General features: G+C 37.4%; 1 protein-coding gene across 4 annotated transcripts in view; it reads left to right on the top strand.

Annotated features, from left to right (window-relative positions):
• Positions 1–20,831, top strand: part of LOC117429449 (talin-2) — a 120,651-nt gene that overhangs the window by 53,549 nt on the left and 46,271 nt on the right. For all 4 annotated transcript variants that reach the window (XM_058998622.1, XM_058998619.1, XM_058998620.1 and 1 more), the window contains 9 exons: positions 8,393–8,564; positions 10,990–11,087; positions 11,929–12,058; positions 12,794–12,946; positions 14,394–14,536; positions 17,446–17,573; positions 18,468–18,531; positions 19,031–19,135; positions 20,335–20,490. In XM_058998622.1, coding sequence (XP_058854605.1) covers positions 8,429–8,564; positions 10,990–11,087; positions 11,929–12,058; positions 12,794–12,946; positions 14,394–14,536; positions 17,446–17,573; positions 18,468–18,531; positions 19,031–19,135; positions 20,335–20,490 — 1,113 coding nt within the window. In that variant the 5' untranslated portion in view covers positions 8,393–8,428. The remainder of the gene's footprint in view (positions 1–8,392; positions 8,565–10,989; positions 11,088–11,928; positions 12,059–12,793; positions 12,947–14,393; positions 14,537–17,445; positions 17,574–18,467; positions 18,532–19,030; positions 19,136–20,334; positions 20,491–20,831) is intronic.

The following is a 20,831-nucleotide window of genomic DNA, read 5'->3' as shown; positions in this document are numbered from 1 at the left end:
GGTGCCATAGTGACACACCACAGCAATGCCATTATTCCTTAAATAACATACAGGTCTTGGAGACCAGAATTATTATTATTTTTTTCACAGGAGAAAGGTTTCTGTGATGGACAGCATTAAAGACCCACTTTTTCCTTTGTGTCAGAATCCCTTATTTTCAGTAGAGAAGGTTATTTTGTTTTTACATGTCCTTAAGAAGAGAGGCATCTGTGGAATTCAAAATATCACAAGGAAAGAGAAATAATTAGGGCAAGATATCACTGCTTCTGGTAGAGCTCCCGAGCACTGCAATAGTTATCCTATGGTGTTGCTTACTTTGGGGTCATTTAGTAGTTTTCAAGTTGTAATAAGAATAAGCCTGCACTAATTTGTGATCATTTATAGAAACTACTATACACTGATATTGTAACTGCAAGAGTGCTACACATTTGAATACACAGTTGTAGGTACTTTTTATGTAATTTGAAATGTTTCTGTATGTTTTATGCAGTCCATGCTGACAATGCAAGAAACAAGATCAGAATACAACCAAATTCATTATACAATGAACATTGCTGTTTTCTCAAGTAGATGGTAAAATGTCTTAACTCTATCACAAAATGGGCATTTATAAAGTTTTGAAGCCTAGGGTATGTTTGAGTGCCTAAAAGGTAAAGAAAATATGACAAGGAAGATAGTACAGATTAGTTGGGAAGATATTAAAACTGGATTTGTAGTTTTGTAGCGGTGTCAAAAATCGCAAGTGAAACCTTTTATCTTAAACAAGACTGGAGAATTCACATAAGCACAAAGTGGCTGTGGTAAAAATGAGTGAGATTCGTGAATACTCCATTTCAAGTACATTTCTCTTGAGTCAGACTGCAGAAATTGGTACCTGAAAAAGTACTTGGTGAGGCGAGTTCAAATTTTAGTGAGACATGTCGGTAAACAACAACGTTCTCCATTGGCTAGCTTGTGTAACCACTGTGTCTGTTTGCTGCTCATTTAAACTAGTTTGCTACATTAACCTTTTGTTCCCTCACTGTCTTGCCAATAGAGGCTCTTCTAAGAACAAACCACTGAATAACAATGGCTCTCCCCTTGGCATTTTAACAGACCACATTTCCTTAGACTGAATAAAAACATACAGCTGTATGTAATTGTTGTAGATGTAAGAAAGTTTCCAATCAGCATTAAAACAAAAAAAAAAAGTGGAAACCATTTTCAAAGGTCATTTGCCTTATTGTGCCAAAGAACTTTGCCTCTAATCGCCTATTTGTGAAGAAAGACACTACTCTGGAATTTGTAGAAATAGGATAAGTGGTCTTTGAAATATGTCTCTCTGTACTTCTAAACAGGGCTTTTCTTTGGTGTATAATTGATTGCCATTAAATTCTTATACTGTTTATAATTTAGTAAGGACTTCCATGCCTCAGAACATGCTTTTCTGTAGTCTAACGATCAGCCTGGAAATCGTGTTGGTTGAAAAAGATTTGGGGGCAGTGCTCGGCATATTCCTGTACACCACAGTGGAAGGTGCTGGTTTTGTATGGAACCTAGGCTTCCATGAGCACATGAGGCACAGTTCACATCAGTTGTACGGCCTTTTAATGAACACAACTGCTTTCCATGTAATTGTATTGTCAGATCAATAGGAGCCAGTGAGCTGGTGAAAGTTATCTGTAGTCCAGGAGCATTCAAGTGCCTAGAAGTGCATTCTAGTTGGCTTTGGGGAGATAATTACATTGGCTTGTTGGTTAACCATCTATACTGCAGATTTTATGACCAATTTAGTAATTAGCTGAGTTTTATAAAGCAGCGTTTTAATTTGCTCTCTGTTACAGACTGCGCTTGGTAGACAGTCGACTGGACAAAGTGTCTGAATGCAAGGCAGTTTTGTTTGCATGCCAGTGACACGATACAAGGTGTTGGCATTGACTCTAAATCCAGTAATTTGCAACATTACTGTGGGCGGTGCACTAAATTCAAACAGCTTTTCATTGTGTGCCTTATGATAAAATCTGGCATTGTTCAAGTCGATTCATTGATTTTAGTTCTTTTGTTTTCTAGTATTATTTAGATCAAAGAGGTAATAATGATAATTCCTGATCGTGGGTGTGCAAGTGGAAAATTATTTTATAACAAGATAAATATGTCACATAAATACAAACATTTATTCAAATGTCTACCTTTCCACTTTAAAGATACAATATCCCACAATCGCACTGTTGTACAAACAATAAATAGTTTCCCCTGGTATCTGTTTTACTACATTTCTAAACTTTTTCTATGAACTTGTTGACTGTCCTGGTACCCCACCCAAAATGACAGTTTAGACTGAAACATTCTTGCTACCCCTGTATATGTTGCTTTATGTGCAATTTGTAAAAAGTGGAGCAGTGCAAAATGAGCTCACAAACAAGACAACTGGAAACTGCTCTGCCTTAATAGGTGGCTACATTTTAGTTGTGAGTTTTCTATCTAGTTTGGTGAGTGAAGGAGTTAATTTGATAGAGTAATACACGTATGGTAAAAAAAAAAAACATTCTTTGCAGCCCCCACAATAGAGAGATTATGACTGAAATAAGATAAACAGTAAATGCAGTACTTTGACCTATGTATTATACACACTGTCCTTGAGACGCCAAGCCTTTTTGTGTATTGTGATGAGCTTCCAGCAACAATACATTAACTTAATAGGATTTCATGTACTATAGCTGCAAGCTGAGGTATAATAGCCAAATCCGACACATTGTCATTGCTAACTGCCCTACAATAAAAGCAGCGAGTTCGTATAAAGATTGAAACAGTTGGAGGATCTCCATAGTGTAGCTGCACTGAGCAATTCTTCTCTTTTTAACTTGTGTGCAATATGAGGCTGTCCCTTTTAAAAAAAAAAAAAAAAAAAAAAAAAAAAAAACTCTTATGAAAACAATTAACATTTGATTATCGTTTAGATAAGTTTTAATTCCTTTTTAATTCTTGCGTTTGTAGCCCAAGCCTTTGACACACCATGGGAGTAAGGTTGACCTGCAGTAGAGAAAGGGACACATTTTATAGTGTTTGAAACATTTACCCTTATTAAAACCAAACATCAAGCTGTAAAAAATAGCACAACAAAAATTGAATCTGTGATAATGATGCTAAAAATGAGTATTCCAGTAGAAACAGATTGCAAAACCTTGAAGACCTCCTATTTACTGCAGATGTTTTACATCTCTTATTGTCTTTTGAGGTACGACACTGAATACCAACCCCGAGGTAACTCTGAGCTCCAGTACTTGTTACAATAATCTGTGGTTTACTGTATATTATTTGCACATATTGTTTCATTCCTTCCATGTCCTCTTAAAGCTGTAAAGCGTCTGTTTGATTTGTTAATTGTAAAGCTCTGACGTGCGTCATGTGGGTAGTCGGTGTGTTGCTGCAGGCTCTGTGGATGGTTGGTAAGTGATGCACATGGATCTGTGTGACAGTGGCACTACAGGATTGAAGCACTGAACAGCTGTGGGAACACTGTCACATGGGCGGTAATTATTTCTCCTGCTTTGTTCTCCTGAGTATTTACTGTATAGAGAATGGAATCTTAGCAGTTTGAAGAAAAACAGCTTGAGAATCAAGCTCATGCTGAGGTGAGGTACAGTCAGGTCCTCATAATTACATTTGTTGCAGGCAAGATTGGATTGAAGCAGTGTTGTTCACGTAACGTTTTCTTTTTCCTTTCTTTCCTATTGATGATTTAAGCTGACAGAAATAGTTGTTTTTCAGCTTCGGCTATTCTCTTTCAGCACCTTCACAAAAGGACAAGCCTGCTATTAGTTATTAAATAGTGAGTGTTAATTAGTTATTAAATAGTGTCTTAAATGGAAACAGAAATTATACAGGTGTATTAAGTGAGTTATTTCTTCTAGACTTTTTGGAGTGGAGTTGTTTTTCGTTGGCTTCTTACAGGTCTGCAGTGTGGAACGAGCTAAGGCAGGGAAATGGTAGTACTGCACAATCCTGTAAGTGTATTTTTTGTGTATAATACACTGGCATTACTAGCATGGCAGTATCTGATACTCCATATTTCTTTAGACCAGTCAAACGTGTAAAATCACAGGGCTCGTGGAAGGTAGGTTAGGCAGGCACTGCTAAAGCTGTTCACAATTTCCCCTGAAGGAAAAAACTTCTGTTAAGATGCATCAGCTGTTTACAAAAGAAGTGTCAGGCTAGTTTTGTTAAATGTTACAAAGGTATAGCTGTTTGCTTCATACTTTAACTACTCGCTATTGAGAGTTGTTGTTTCTGAAGTTTTATTTGCAACTTTTATGGAAAAACAAAATTGTGCCATTAATTCTTCGGTAGCAGACCAAAATCAAAACCAAAAACTGATTTTGAATGAAGTCAGATGGAGGAAGTTACCTTAAACAGGGAGGTGTTAAATCTTGAACCAAAGAAGAAAATGCATTTACTTTTGGCAGAAATTAGGAATTTAACCATTATACTATCGGGAGATATGTGAATGAATTTATCGCAAGTAAACAAGTGTGTTGCAGGTAGATACTGTATATGTGACCTTTTGTGTTGCTTCCAGTTCCAGACTGCAGATGCTACTGGTGGTAGGCCGATATGGGAACAAGATTTGAGTTTTACAGACTGGTTTTAATGGTGCAGGTGGCAGACGTGGCAGTTCTGTTCTTGTCATCCTGTAGACTGGATTTTTAATTTTTTTTATTTTTAATAAGGCCAAAAAGAATAGGCCTGACTTAATGTGGACCTTGGGGAAATATGAATGTCTCGCCCTAGCTGATATTCTCCTCTGGTGACGGATGTGCTTGACCAGTGAATGGCATGTATTCACTCCAGCGTGTAATTGGCATATTGGTGCCAAGATCACGCTACCCAAGTGCCTGCTGGCCCAAAGCCAGCAACTTAAATCAGATCATTTATGTTGACATCTTGTGTTTTTAAAGGTTGACCAAGTTGCTGTTTTGTTAAGATTATATATTTTTTTTCTGTTTTTAAAGACAGTTTTTTTTTTTGGATTTTTTTTTTAAATATACAGTATTTCCCAAATGTACTCTAGTGCCTTTTTCCATTTGCCCTGAGATTTAGTTTAATTTAAAGTGATCTGAAATCGACCTGCTGTGTTTCCATTGGCAGCAGATCAGTATCGATGTGACCTGATCTGTTACGCTGACAGTGTTATGGGAAGGATGCTAGAGGCAGGTTTTTAAATCAGCATTGCAGAAAGACTTAGTGGGAGTGCTTGACATGTCTCTCAACACAGTTCCTGACTGCAGCCCATATCCTCTCACTAGATGAGGTACATTTAAAAGAGAATGGCACGTTATACATTTTTCTTCAATGTAAGCCCACTTTTATTGTCCACTGACTTCTCGTCTGCACTTTCTGCGGTTCAGCATCGTCTTTCCTGACAGTTTGTGCATAACAAGCTGGAGTCCCTGTCTAAGAGAGAGCATGAAACCCGGCTAATGTCTTAGCTGTACCCATTCTCCTCTCTCACAGCAATGTTAAGTCAGGTCAGATTGACCTGATGATAGCAGAGCTCACTGTGACAACTAATCCTCTGCTCTCTCTGCTATTCCCACGCCACTGCAAAGTGCTTTCAGACAGCCTCCTTTTGTACAGTAGTGGTACATTTTATTGTTGGCTCCCAAGGATGTTAAAGCTTTTTGTCGGTAGTGCTGTCAAAATGGACGACCGTCAATCGCTTTGGAAGGATATAAATGGGTGAGGTTCCTTCTTTTAATTCCTGGCTGTGATCACTGTGTTTTAGTGCTGTGATCACTGTGCTGTGGGTATAAATATTGGATGATGACATAATGAGGTCAACAGAAAATGTATTAAATATAGCCAAAGAATTATTGAGTTGTGTTATGTTTTGTGATTAAACTGTGCAGCTAGATTTTGCTGCATTTGGGACTATGGGCATTGCATACGTCGTTTTTTCTTTTTTTTAAATCGCCTCCTGTTGGGAAGGCAGCACTTACTGTAACCTACATTATCTTATTGCTTTGTAATACACTGTTTTACCACTATTTAAGATGTTGTTTCTTGTATCTTAGGTGAGCGAAATACCATACACATAATTACACCAACTGGAGAACAAGACAAAAGGGATTTGTAAGCACCTCAGTGCATTTTACTGTCTTTCCATAATACAATATCATGTACTGTAAGGAATTCCCATTATACTGAAGGAGGGTATAAGAACTACATAAAGGCTTTGGCCAACAAATAAGCATGGATACTGTTCTTTGTCTGATGGTGTGCATCTAATGCCTAAACCCTTCCTATTAACAACGAAAAAACCTGGATGATTAGTGGGGTGTAGATTTGCTGTGGTGAAGATCCCTAAAGTGACTCTTTATTCAAGCTAGTGCAGTTACAGATTGCATAAGGTCACCACCCAGCCTAAGACCCACTTCTGTGTGGCTCCACTGTGCTACATGTAGCCGTACAGTAGGTATTATCTATAGTATGAGTGGGAGCCCCCAACAAAGCTCACGACTGGAATGCTCTAAATAACTTTTTTGTGATTAATTTTGGTAAAGCTCTCTTCAACACTGTCATAATATATGTTAAATTATTCTGTACTTGGTGATATCAGAATTATGAGTCAGTCCTGTCTGTGGTAAAATTAATTCATGTTGGAGAGGTGCCCAAGGGATACAAATTATTTATTACCTGCTACATAAGTTGTAACAATAGATATTTGAGCCCTGGAATAAATGTGGAGCTAATTTTGAGCTTCCTTGTGAACTGACGTACAAACACAGGCATTATGGAGAACTCAGACCCTCAATTTTGTATTTTTTCTAATATCAAGTAGTTTCTATGATGGAATAAATCTAGTTACAATAGACCCAGCAGTTTGCCGAGATGCAATAACACCGAGCTACATCACCCTCTATGACCCGTGATGGTCGTCCTTGAATCTTATTGCCCATTGTTTGGTGCTTCTCCTTGCCAAGTTCAAGTCTCTGCAGTAAATGTTTTCACAGTTAAATTGTCAAGTATTGTACAGTGTATATACTATACTGGTACCAAAAGCCTCCTGCAAGAGACAAATAGGAAGATATTGGATATTTATGGACAATTTGCAATGTGCCTTTATTATGGTTCAGTTTATTAAAACTTACTAACATAGGCTAGAAAGTTTAATCTGTTAATAAAATCTTAGTTTAAATGATATCCCTTGCCACCCCCAACCCTTCACCCAAGCTTGTGCACCTTCTGTATGTGTGCAAGTTCAACAGCCTATATATAATCACTATCGGGTTGGAAGAAATGTGATAAAAAGAACTGCCTTGTTCAGCAATTCTATTGTACTATATGTCTCCATGGTCATTGCCCAGATGCTCTCCAAACCTTGTGAGCTGGGGTGTGTTAGGCCTGCAAAGCAGAACTGGGAGATGGTTTTTAAAGCAGGTGGTTTCACTTTACACATTTGGCAACACTGCCCTGTTATACTTTGCAGAAGCAGGAATATAACATCTAAGCAAACGCAATAAACAATGAGAAGAATCTCCACCTACTTCAATTTGCTTGTCTGGGTTACAGTAATTGGAGTAAATCATCTGTACTTTTTGTTTACAAATGATTTAACAATGGCAATGAGCTAAACAGGACCAAAACCAGATTCTGCTAACTAAATATTGGCAACAAGTGTGTGTGTGTGTTTCTCTATAGTCCAATGGTTGTCACTGTCCAGGTTTTTATTTCAACCAGGAACTTAATTTGCTTTGTATAAGTACACAAGACCAGAGTAAAAGACTGAGAATTAAAATACGTAACTGCAGCGGTCTATGTACTTCAAACAGTTGTACACAATTAAAAAAAAAAAACTAGACTGTTTCAGTACTTGAGGACCTGGATTGACAACCACTGCAGTTACTGTAGGCCGACCCTTAAAAGAAGGATGTGATGAGTATCTTATTTATTTAATAAAAAATGTGTACAGGGTAGATTAGCCTGCTGGGATGCGAATGGGATATAAATTGATAATGATGGTGATAACTACTAGAGACCTCCTCTCTAATGCTCAGCTCTGCATGGAGTATCTCATCATTTGACCTTTTTAATTATGAACTTTTTCTGTGAGGTTTCGTCATTCGCCTCTTTTCCATTCCATATTCTGCAGACGGCTCTTGTTGAGCAATTGTAATATCTGACGCAGTGTCTGATTTCAGTTTAAAGTGCCAGTGCTGTGGATTACTGTCTGATATTGTTGGCTCAAAACTAAGATTAATGCTTAAACACAACTCTGTTGAACATTTCTTTTTTTTGGACCACTTTTGTGTAACTGCTGTCCTCCAAATTACAGAACAGGGTACCTGAAGTGCGTTTCCACCAGTTCTGGCAGTGGGTTACTCACATGTGTCCTTTCCTCTGTGTTGCTCTACAGGTGTTGTAAGTAGGAGCTTCCTCGCCACCTGTCAAGATGGTGGCCCTGTCCCTGAAGGTCTGTGTCCGGCAGTGCAATGTGGTGAAGACCATGCAGTTTGAACCCTCCACTGCAGTGTATGATGCCTGCCGGATAATAAGAGAGCGTGTGCCTGAGGCTCAGACTGGACAAGGTAAGAGTTTGTAGGATGGAAAATAACCCAAATTACTCTTAATTATTGATGGGTATAGAGTGGCTATGAGGAGCCAAGGGCATGTTAGCTTTTTAAAAACCCCAATGCTTTGTTTTAGTTGTGCAATGTCATAAATAATTGATGTATTGACTATTATTGATTTAATAAAGGAACAACGTGAAATTAATGGAAGTAAATTATAATTACATTCTAAGTTATTGATTCCCTTTCATTTACAAAGATTAACTTGCAAAATAGAATTGTAACTGTCTGTTCCATCAGGTCAGCCTATACAAAGCAGGCTATTCTGAATGCTTTGTAAAACTGTCAACTCCAGACGCCTGCTGGTCTACAATATACGCCCCCAGCGCTGCACACTTATAAACATCCCAGACATGCAATGCCTGTGATAAACTTTACCCTATAATGTGAAGAAGCTAATCATTGAAGCGTATTTTGTTAGTGATCTCCTTGACTTTTTTTTTCCTTTTGAGTTATCAGTTAAACTGTTGGAATTGAAAGTTTTAATTGGGTTTTGGAAAAGGAGGGCTAAAGCACTGTGTTGCACACAGGAGTTTAGTTTTGTGTGAAATGGAATTACAAACTAAGTTTAAGAAGCACCTCTGCTTGGCTTTTCAATACCGTAGGATGTTATTCATAGCTTGGACTCGCAGTTGAAGGTGCATTTCAGTATTGTATTATGTGTGTTTGCTTTTCTCGAATGTTTGTTTCATTTTCTTAGAACTTGTAAACGACTCTATTGGATTCATTTGAAAATGTGTTCATGCCTTCAGAATAGTGGAGGATTGGCACATGAAACCTGCATGCTCTGATATGAAATACTGCAGCATAATAATTTGAGCATTGGTGTGATTTAGTCAGTCATTCACCACAAAGACAAACATTTGTAAACAGTTCAATTACTTTGGAAAATGTCAAATACCTCTCTGTTTCGGAACCACAGTATGGCATTTGTTGACATTCATCAGAGAAGGGTCATGATTGAACGTTCATAAAATTAGGCTGACTTCCTGTTCCATGGTGGAGATGTCTGGTACAGGAAGCTGAAGAGAGTCGATCGGGTCTCTGGGATTAATGCTTTGTCTCCTGTGAGGCAATTATCAGGAGAAGGACCATCAAACAGATGGTCTGAATAAGAAATGTGACACCTCCAATAGATCACTGCCTCCACATAATACACTAGTGTTACTGGGTGGAGTGTGTCCCGAAGCTGCCATTACTGTAGACGATACAGGATTCCCTCTTGAGTCTAACTCATGACACGTTTATGATCTTTGAAAATTCTGTAGTATGTGAATTACAGGAATAGAGAGATAATCGACTATCGGATAGCTATCATCATTCTGGTTACTTGTTCCATTGATTTATTCAATACACTTTGTTGCCATATCTCCATATGTACCATGTGTAAAATGTGGTAGTCTTAGGGGGTACAATGCAAATGTCCTTACTGTACACACTCACAAACTGATGGTGAAAGACAAGGAAGTTGTAGAGCTAGTCTGTCAAAACTGGCACATTACCTGTCAGTAAACCAACCGAAATGTATTGTCACCCTGGTGATGTATGTAGGCTACACAGTTACATTACTGATTGTACTTTATGGGATTAGGTTTGGTGGGATATTTTACATGTGTTCTAACATACAAAAGACAAGTGCCGAGTACACCCATTGGCTGGGCTGTATCTATGTGAGTAAAGGCATGGCCAATAACCCAATAGTACTATTGTATCAATCTGGCTTGTTTGTACGGTACCTGTGAGGTGGCCCATTGGTTGGTTGTCTGCTGTTTTTGTTGAAACACTATCAGCATGATCGAATCAAAGTGTCTTCATGCTAATTTATTGGATTACATCAAATTACATTTTGCTACACAACACTATTCTGGCTAGTGTCAGCACAAATGTATAACGCTTGATGTATACCTTTTGTTAAACATATCTAATTCAGTTTGACTTGAGGTACATTTTGCCTACTGCTGTATGTTTTATGTTTAGATTTAATCAATAACAGGCAGAAAAGGAGCTACAGTTGCTTTTACTAAATGTAATCTGTATTGAACAGAACTTTGGAAAACCTACATTGTTCAACATGGAGAGAATTGCATTTGGGCTCTTGTTAGTAGATTTTCATTATGATTTAGTTTATAGCGTAAATTAATTGCCTTATCTAATATTGATCAGAACTATCCCAATGCACCTTGTGTGCTTTCATTATTGGTTTAATTATTTATTAATTTTATTACATTCAGTCAAGAAGGATAAAGCTGTCAATGTAATTAGACCAATGCTCTTGACCTCTAAGGACTACATTGTTATAGATGTAATTGATCTAACTAAATAGACTAGTTCAAGAAATGTGTACTTTTATTATTTATAAAAAAAATATTCCCTTGTTTTGCAGCATCCGATTATGGGCTGTTCCTGGCAGATGAGGATCCTCGAAAAGGGATCTGGCTGGACTCTGGGAGGACCCTGGATTATTACATGCTACGAAATGGGGTACGGCGGCTTCTTTTTGTGATGTACAAGCCATTTCCTCCATCAAGGTTCTATTGACGTGTTTACAAATAAAACACATTACTTTACCTTTGCTGTGCCCCAAGTGTTCTGTATCATAGCGCTACATTTTTCAAGAAAAGCTGAAACTGGAGAATTTATTTTTCAACTATTACCTGGTAGCGTTCGCCGGGAGAATGCATTTCTCTTTTTTAAGCATCGTTTTGTATCCAGATTATGCTCCCTTCTGCAAAAGTGCTGGTGCTCTGATTGAAATGAGTGGCTGATTGTGGGTACAGAAAACGAGCCTTGCTGTAGGATGGAGCATGTGGAGGGGATCAAAACAATTGAGATTATGTTGAAAAATATATCCCTGCAACAGAGACAATATGGGTTCCATCAAAGGTAAAGTAATAACCCTATTGTAAACATTGCAGTCCTTTTGGTAACACTAATTCATTGAGTGCTGTTCTGTTTTTCATCAACAGTAGTGCTCTTGAAGAATTAGATTGGCACCGAGAGTGCACAGGGGCTACTGCCCCAAGTTTTTTGGGTTGCAAAAAAACTGCTTACAAAAAAAGTGAAGCTGGTGCTTTGTTATTTAAAAAGTAGTTATCAGGAACACTGACTTCACTCAGGATCTAGGCCAGATGTTTGGTTCTGTCTTGCTGGGGTAGCCTTGTGCAACGTGGGGGCGTATACTGTAGACCAGCAGGCGCCTGGAGTTGACACATCTCAAACATGAAAATACACAAACAATTCAAGCTTGATGCTTCATAAAAGTAGTTGCTGAATAAAAAACCAATACCTGTATTTTTAATTCTGAACCCTGTTTGCTGTCTAGGATATTCTGGAGTACAAGAAGAAACAGAGGCCTCAGAAGATCAGGATGCTGGACGGTGCAGTTAAAACCGTCATGGTGGACGACTCAAAAACTGTCGGGGAATTGCTTGTTACTATTTGCAGTAGAATAGGTGGGTATTTTAAATTTCAATTGTGTATGCAGGAAAGCTTAAACTGTTACAGAACTTCCTGCAGTGTTTACAAGAAACACATTATTTTACCTCTGCTGTCCGTATCACAGCAATATATCTTTAAACATAAACCTGACTGTTTTTTTCAATATTCTTATTCATACGTCGTGGGTCTTTAAAATCTTTTATTTGTTTGTCCAGAGAAAGGAGAATTTATTTTATAAACATTGCAGAGTATCCAAATCATGCTCCCTCCTACAACAATGTTCATTTTCTCACCCACAATGCACCACTCATATCAATCTGAGCACCAGCATTGTTGCAGGAGGGAGCGTGATCTGAAAACGCAACAATGCTTAAAGGCATTTCTCCTGAAATATGTGTGAATGAAATATCAAAACATTAGGGATTTTGTTAAATGTGTGTATCCACAATACTGGCAATATGGTATACAGTAAGGGTAAAGTAATGCATACACTGTTGGGAGTTTTAGGCAACATAAAGAACAGGCAGCTGTATTTCATTGATGGCCATAACTTGGGAACTTTCACAGGATGTAAATGTTAATTTTGTGCTGAAATGAGCAATGATCAGAAAATCACTGTGTCCTTCTCTCTTGGTTACCCAATTCTGTTTTCTTGCCTTATTCCAATCTGAGTTCCATGAATGAGGCAGTTTTTATTTGCATTTATACAAGTCTGGAGAATCCATAACTCTATACCCCCCCCATTTCAGGAATCACAAACTACGAAGAGTACTCTTTAATCCAGGAGTTTGCAGAAGAGAAAAAGGAGGAAAGCACAGGCACACTTAAGAAGGACAGAACCCTCTTACGAGATGAAAGAAAGATGGAAAAATTGAAAGCCAAGCTTCACACAGACGATGACTGTAAGTAGGCTGAACGCCCCTCTGAGACTCCTAACAAGTAAGAACATGGTTAAATCCTGTTAGATAGTGGATCTGCTGTAAGGATAACTTGGTGCTTTTAAAAGGGAGACCTATAATTTCTGTTGCATTCAGTTCTATAGATTGCATATGACCCCACTGAACTCTGGCACTTTCCGTATACATTGACGATTTTGGTTATTAAATCTTTAAGGTATTTAAAAGTTTCTTATTGAAATCATTTGGAAATGCAATGTTGGTTTGCTGTAACTAGGGATGTTAATAATTTGAAGGCCATATTTTACTCCAGTCTGACTTCTGTTTTTTGAAGAGAAAAACACTTTATTAACTTTACAAACCTATTATCAAACATCTAAGCAATATAATTGAAGGTCTCTTAAGCACTCACTGTGTTTTGTTTCTTAGTTTTTTACATTACTGTTAACATTACAATGTTTCTTATGGATGTGTCCTAATGCTTTTTCGGGGAGTAGTTGTATGTTTAATGTGGCTTGTTGGCAGCCTATGCTGATGACTGTTGAGTACAAATGATATCACAAAGTACATATTTATATTTAACATTAACTCTTTAACACTGTTAAAACCCTTAATTAACTGACTAGTTATGTGACCTTATTAAGTAGAACCCCATCATTGTGACACATGCTTATCTCATGTTCCCATTTTATGAGAATACATGCTGCTAGTCAGGAATAAACTTTAAAAAGAGAATTTAAACCCTAAAGTACATACTGTACTAGACGACAAATTTTTACATTTACAGAACATCCTGTGGTCTATAGAAGAAACACAATACTTGACCGTTGCTGTATTTTACAACATAATCCTGACCTATTTTTGATCTTGGATCATCTAGAGAATTATATCAAAGATACCAATGCTGGTCTTGAGGGTTTTTGGGTAACGCATGTTAAGGTAGCTTAGAAGCTGATGAACCTTACTAGACCTTGATGTCTCCGGTACCCCAGATATAATCCGAAGCTCTGTTCATCAAAGATGAAAGCATTTCAAAGTGTCGTCTTCAATGGTGCTGTTACCAATTGCGTGCTGTAAACAATTCACTTGCTTGTTGAGGTAAATATTTGGAAATATTGTCTTTTCAAGGGATTAGGAATCCTGCCTGGTTCTGCATCCACTTGAGATGCAGCAAGCTGTTCCCAAAAAGCATTGACACTACAAAATCATAAGCCAAGAACAAAGCAGGAATCCTTCAAAGTTCCTCTTAAATATGATGGTTAGTTTATGTTAGGCCTTACGAGCAAATGGGAAAGAATAGGTCCCTGCATGTTAATTGTAAGTACATAGTCAACTTGGTTGTCAGCAAGTTTATCTTCTGTTAACAAAAGTCCCATTAGTAGCATGCGTGAAAGCTGAAGAGCCGCCCTGCCTGCTTTGTGTGTCAGATCACAAGTTTCTTCATGTGTTGCAGTGAACTGGTTGGATCACAGCCGGACCTTCCGAGAACAAGGCGTGGATGAGAATGAGACGTTGTTGCTGAGGCGGAAGTTCTTCTACTCGGATCAGAACGTCGATTCAAGAGACCCTGTCCAGCTCAACCTGCTTTATGTGCAGGTAAAGCCTGACTGTCCAATAAAAAATAGAGAGTGATGTTTTCTAGAGGTAGTTATCTGCAGATGCTGTTACTCCAGGAACACCTGGGAGACGGTGTTTGTGGACACGTTGGTCAATGCAGCCACTGAGGGATGAGCAGCTTGCGTGGGAACCTACAACTATGCCTCTTGTGTAGTCCCTGAGAGCCTTTTGCTTTCCCATCACTGTAGATGAATTGCTGTGCACAACTGCAACACTGCTTATATAGGTCTAGTGGATCCAACGCCATGTCGCATGACCACATATAATGTATAGATTAGTTTATTTAGCAGATTGCAAATTATTTCGATTTTGTACGTATATTGTCTTGTTTGTTTGGCCAGTGGTGTGTATTTTGTTTGCTTTAGTAATAGTCTAGCCATTCACCAAAAGTTATTTTGAGCATTTTTAAGTTGTCTGTCATCTCCTTCTTAAAAAAAAATTGTCTTACTAAATTTCTTCTGTTAAGACCACATACTAGAACCTATTTTGAAGCTAAAATTCACACTTTCACAAAGTGGTGAAAAAACTAGAAAGTAAATACCCAGCCTTCCTGCAGTTGTTTTTTTTGCTAGTTTTCTACTGTTGAGAGTCCCAGTTGTTTTATTGCCAGTGCCAATCATTTTGTTCCTCTCACAAAATGTGCCTTTGCACTTCAAAACAGGGTGGAAGAGGTTTGAATGCATTTTATTTACCATAAGTTTTTTTTATGCATCTATGAGTGGCTTTCTTTTGTAATACATATGATAAAACAGAGTAACAGTGTACATTATACAAAGATGTGCATTTCTCAAGCAGCTTATACAAAACAAAAACCAGGGTTGAAAAATTAACCTGACATCCATCTGTGCAAAGTATATATAGGTATGTGTTTATATCCTGAATTTATAGCAGCCTTATTCAGACTTCTATCAACACAATATTTTGCATCTAAGCCATTGTGTTTTTTTTGTTTTGTTTTTAGACATTATTGTAGCAGGTTTGGGGTGGAGGTCAAGTATAGCATTCAATGGCACACAAACCCATGACAACCGCTTGAATTTCAGTTCTTGTGCCTTCCCTTTTAATATTACACCATGTGCACTCCTTTATAAATGGTTCAAACATTCCTAATCCCAAGGGGTCGGCTAAAAACATGCTTGGAAAGATTTACTAGCTACAAGGCTCAGTACATAAACATTAGTCTTCCAGCTCCCTTAATGGGACCGTAGTCTGAAACTAAGTGTTGTAAAGAACCCGCATTGGAGAGTGATCTGCAGAGACCCCTTAGTTTGGACTCTTGTCCTATTTGAATGGAAAAGCATTACATATGTAGCAATTATAAAGGAAAAAAGACTGCAGCAAATTATTGTATTCCCTTTGACTTTAGCTATTGAATAAACAGATTGGAAGTAATAGGAACCTAGCAGATGGTGGGAGTGCTGTGTTGTCAAGATGTTCCCCCTTATTTAACAAGGACCCAGTCTGGCAATCAATATAACTGTATATGGGGGAAAAGGCTGTCCTAAAAATAAAATTACTCCTTTATCATACAAAAGATTGGTCTTTTGCAGTGTCAGAGAGCAGCTTACAGTATGTATCACGCTTATCTGAAAATCATTCTCTAACAATTAAAGTAATTTTATGATGCCTAGTTTAATCACTTCAAGTCACAAGACCCACCTGTTCTCTCTTGCTTTCCATTTTCTTTCAACCTGATATCTGCTATTAGCTGCTGTGTTGTTGCTACTATTTCATGTATTATGCATTTTTCACTGTATTTAATGTATTATGCATTGTTGTTTTTTTTTACTGTATGTCATGTATTGTGCATTTCTCTGTTTTAAAGTATTATGGATTTTCTTGTTACTGCATCTTGTAAAGCGCTTTGATGGTGGTCCACTATGAAAGGCGCTATATAAAATAAAGATTGATTGATTGTATGCTTAGACTATGCCAGCAGTGATTCATCATTTAGTAATTGGCAGCATTTCAGCCTCTGCCAGGCAATAATGAAAGTACAGGAGGACCAACATGAGTAATACCTGTCATAGCCATGACCTTGTCAATAGGGTGAAGGAGTGCTCTTGTTCAATGTGCGGAGTCTGCAAGATGTGTAAATGGTTCTCGAGTTACACATGACCGTTTCCTCAAAGAATACCTTTATTGCCTTCTGGGATGGAAGGCTTCTCTCTGTGAGCAGCTTACAATATGTATCACGGTTATCTGAAAATAATTCTCAAAAAATTTAAGTAGTTTTCTGATGCCTAGTTTTAATTACGTTTCACTTAACCCCAGAATCTCATTAAGGACAAATACATTGTCTACAGGAAGAGAGAGGAACAAAAAAAACTTACGTTTTTTAGATGACCTGTGAGAGACATGATTTATCACTGGTTTCAAACGACTATCAGTACAATAATTGAGACTTAACAAATTATAGATAATATCATGATAGATTACTGATCCAACCCTACTTACACCTGAAGAGACATTACTTGAAGTCTTGAAAGCTAGTGTTTGCATATCAGTTAATCTAATAAACTGTATCAATGGCAAACAAATCTCTTACAGAGGTAATTTGGTTAAAAAGCATTTTGAGTGCCAAAGACATCCTGCACAAATAGATGAACTATTAAGTAAAGTAAAGTCTTTTTAATGTTATCTTATATGTATTGACCTCCCCACTCTCTTTGGGACTAGTAGAGTTTTAAAATGTATTGCTTGTCCTATTGTGAAAGTGCTCGTCTACAACATGAGATAATAGCTATTTCAATGAACAGAGAATAAAAAAAACAAGGTTCAGATTGATATTTATTTTAATAGTTTTTTTTTTGTGTGTGTGTGTTTATCAGCATTTGTGGTTTTGGTTGAAACACTTTTCAAATGCAATGCATCCTGTTTTCTTTCAGGCCCGAGATGATATTCTGAACGGCTCTCATCCTGTATCTTTTGATAAAGCTTGTGAGTTTGGAGGTATCCAAGCCCAGATACAGTTCGGACCCCATGTTGAGCACAAACATAAGCCAGGATTTCTAGAGTAAGCTAATTTTTAAATGTTATACATACCTTGAGAGTAACTCAGTTTACAGACCTGGAGTCTATCAAACTACTGGCCTCGGTTTTGGTGCGACTAACTGGATTAACCTGAAGCATACGGTTTTGATGATGATTCATTAAAAAAAGAAGTGTAAGTTAGGAACCAAATAAAATTAGGCTTGCACCGAGTAATGTTTTAACTACTGTCCCCTGTGCTCCGCAATGCTAAGTTGCTACCTCCCTAAATAGTAAGCAATTCGTAATGTACTAAAATGAAATACACACTCAATTAATAACAAAACTAATAAATATTGTACTTGGTGGATTTAGTGGCTTATGTCTCAGTTTAGGGAATGATACAAAGTTTTGCAGTAATAAGTTATTTCTTGTATATTTATGTGCAACCAAATTGCTGGAACTTCCTGTCTTATTTGCTTGTAATTGTTTAGCACGTATTACTACTAAAGTGTATATGTGTATGTATAGTAGCATGGTAGTAATGCGGAGTGATGGACTTTAGGTTTGACTGGACCAACCCATTTTCAGACCGTTCTTAATAAAATGCTGCCAATGTGTATGAGGTGTATTTTGAGGTTTATCGTTGCTGGCATATTGTCTGGTGGCATAATGCCAACTGGGGTGTAATCTGGGTAGCTCTCAAAAATGGAATTGATGTTATTCTGCCCCCCCATTGTTTACCTGGGTGTAGTCGGTAGTTTTTAAAAACTGAAAGGGAAAGGGCTGGGCAGTTTTTCTATAAAAAGACAAAGAATAGAAACTTTTGTATTCTGTTGGCTTTAAACTGCATGTGAAGGTTTTTTTTTAGCTCTACTTTCTTAGTAACTGTTTGCTTATTTGTGTGTGTGTGTGTCATTTTTGTTTATTTTTTCTTTAGTGTAAAGGAGTTCCTGCCTAAAGAATATATAAAGCAGAGAGGAGCCGAAAAGAAAATCTTTCAGGTGTGTGTCTTCCTTTTCTTTCATTTTCATGCGGGGGGGGGGGGGGGGGGGGGTGGGGATCCTCCCAAGGCATATAGAACCAGAAGAAGTGTTTCCAGGAAAGACAATTAAGCCAGGCAATGACGGTTCAATGCTGCCTCAGCAGAAAGGTGATACTGGAATCATGAATTGTCTCCTGAGATTCCATCTGTCGTCTTTTAAAGCTTTACATCTTTATACCATCTGGTTACCGTGGTAGTACAATAGGTTTATATGCATAATGGCTTAATAATCGATTTTAGTTGTTATTATCCTCCACTGTGTTCTTAACTTTTTGCGCAGAAACATTTGTCAGAGTCATTTTTAGCACAACATACAATGGTAGTCCATAGTGATGTATTTTTTGTATTATATTGGTACGTCTCTATTGGATAGTTCCTACCTGTGTCTTTTCTTTCTAGTGCTTTGTTACATTATTAAGAGGACATTTGTCTAACATGTTTCTTTGTTTGCTTGTTAGGACCACAAAAACTGTGGAGAAATGACAGAAATAGAAGCAAAAGTCAAGTATGTCAAGTTAGCCCGGTCTCTCAGAACATATGGTGTATCATTCTTTCTAGTAAAGGTAAGGACTATCATCTACTTGCCGTACAGTATACTGTTCAATTTATGCATGTGTTTCTAATGGACACCATACGAGAACCATAAATATTATAGTAGTAAAAAGCATCATAATCCCAAATTCATTTATTGCAGCTTACAATTGCTGTAAATAAGTTGCCAGTTAACACATAACCTTCATGCATTTCTGTTTGCAATGAAGCATATTCCAATTGTATTGGAATTCAGTAACCTTGTTGTACAGTTGAAGTAGAAATTGGTGATTGAACACTTTTTTGTATGATTCTATATCCAAATACTATTACGTTTTAGTGGTCTTTTATATTTATCTCAACAAATATTCGAGAAAAATTGTATTTTCTGTATTAATTTAATTGGAAGCTTGGATTTTTAAGCATTCCTTTTTTGAATTTGCTCTTTAGAATATAATCCAACACAAGGATATGGATGTGCTGTAAATTCTGGATGAGGGCAAAACAGATTTTACTGGCTTGACTATAATTGCTCTTACAATTCCTCTCAAGTTGCATTAGTAAGTCATTATATAAGACTCTCAGATATGAAAGGAATTTAAATGCGTTGCTTAGTGGGGATGAAATAAAGTAAGCAATGAAAACGCTTTGAAAGAATTGTTTTTCACCTGCAGAGCAAACTTAAACCCTTCCAGATGTCAAAAAAATGCTTATTTCACATTCAAACTTTAAAAAAAAAACACAAAAAAAAAACGAGCATACCTGAGCTGCTCGCACCCAAAAAAGGTTTTCTTCCCTTGGAAAGGCTACATTTATTGAGCAGCTAATTACAGAACGTCAGAAGTAAAAAAAGCTCATTAGGAGTCGATTCGTGACCGCTTTAAAAAGGAATCGGTTGTGGAAATCAAATTATGTACAGTATCTGGAGTTTTAATAAAAGCAGCAAAGACAGATCTACAAATGTGTCCGATTTACATTTTGAGTAGTAGCAATTTATAGGGGGATGAAAAAACAGAAATTCATCTGACTGCCTCCTCTTTATAGAAACAAATACATTAAAACAGGCACTAAAACCTAGGCAACAAACTCAAATTTCTTTCATTTTACTGTTAGTGGATTGCCAATTATCTTTTGGTTTCACGTATCAAGGCTGCTAAATGGAAATGTTCTTTCCAGGTCTATATGTTCACTGCATGTGTAAATATTATGTTTTTTTGTTTTTCTTTTAAAGGAAAAAATGAAAAGCAAGAATAAGCTAGTCCCCCGCTTGCTGGGTATTACCAAAGACTCTGTGATGCGTGTAGAAGAGAGGACCAAAGATGTGGTACAGGAGTGGCCATTGACCACAGTAAAGAGATGGGCAGCTTCTCCCAAGAGCTTCACTCTGGTACGCCAGCGTGAAACTCATTGACATTCATTGTCCTGGATTGTTTAGCCACAATGAGAACCCATTGATATCTGCATTGGGTGTTCAAACTGTTTGAAATGATGTTCTTTATAAGAGACTTGCCACATACTTATTAATGTATTATAAACTAAGTATGTATGAGAAGTCTTTAGAATTATGCTGTACGTTCTCTGCATGGGATGACATCAGAACATAGGATAAGATGCACTAGAATAGGTAAATGATTTCTCATGCATGATTTATATTTCAAATAACAAGAAATGAATGTGTGTGTGTGTAGCTCTCGCTCTCTCTCTCTCCCTCTCGCGCTCGCGCTCTCT

Source organism: Acipenser ruthenus, chromosome 24 (assembly GCF_902713425.1).
Source record: "Acipenser ruthenus chromosome 24, fAciRut3.2 maternal haplotype, whole genome shotgun sequence".
Taxonomy (NCBI): domain Eukaryota; kingdom Metazoa; phylum Chordata; class Actinopteri; order Acipenseriformes; family Acipenseridae; genus Acipenser; species Acipenser ruthenus.
The sequence above is the reverse complement of the archived record's forward strand: the minus strand, read 5'-3'. Positions and strand labels throughout refer to the sequence as shown.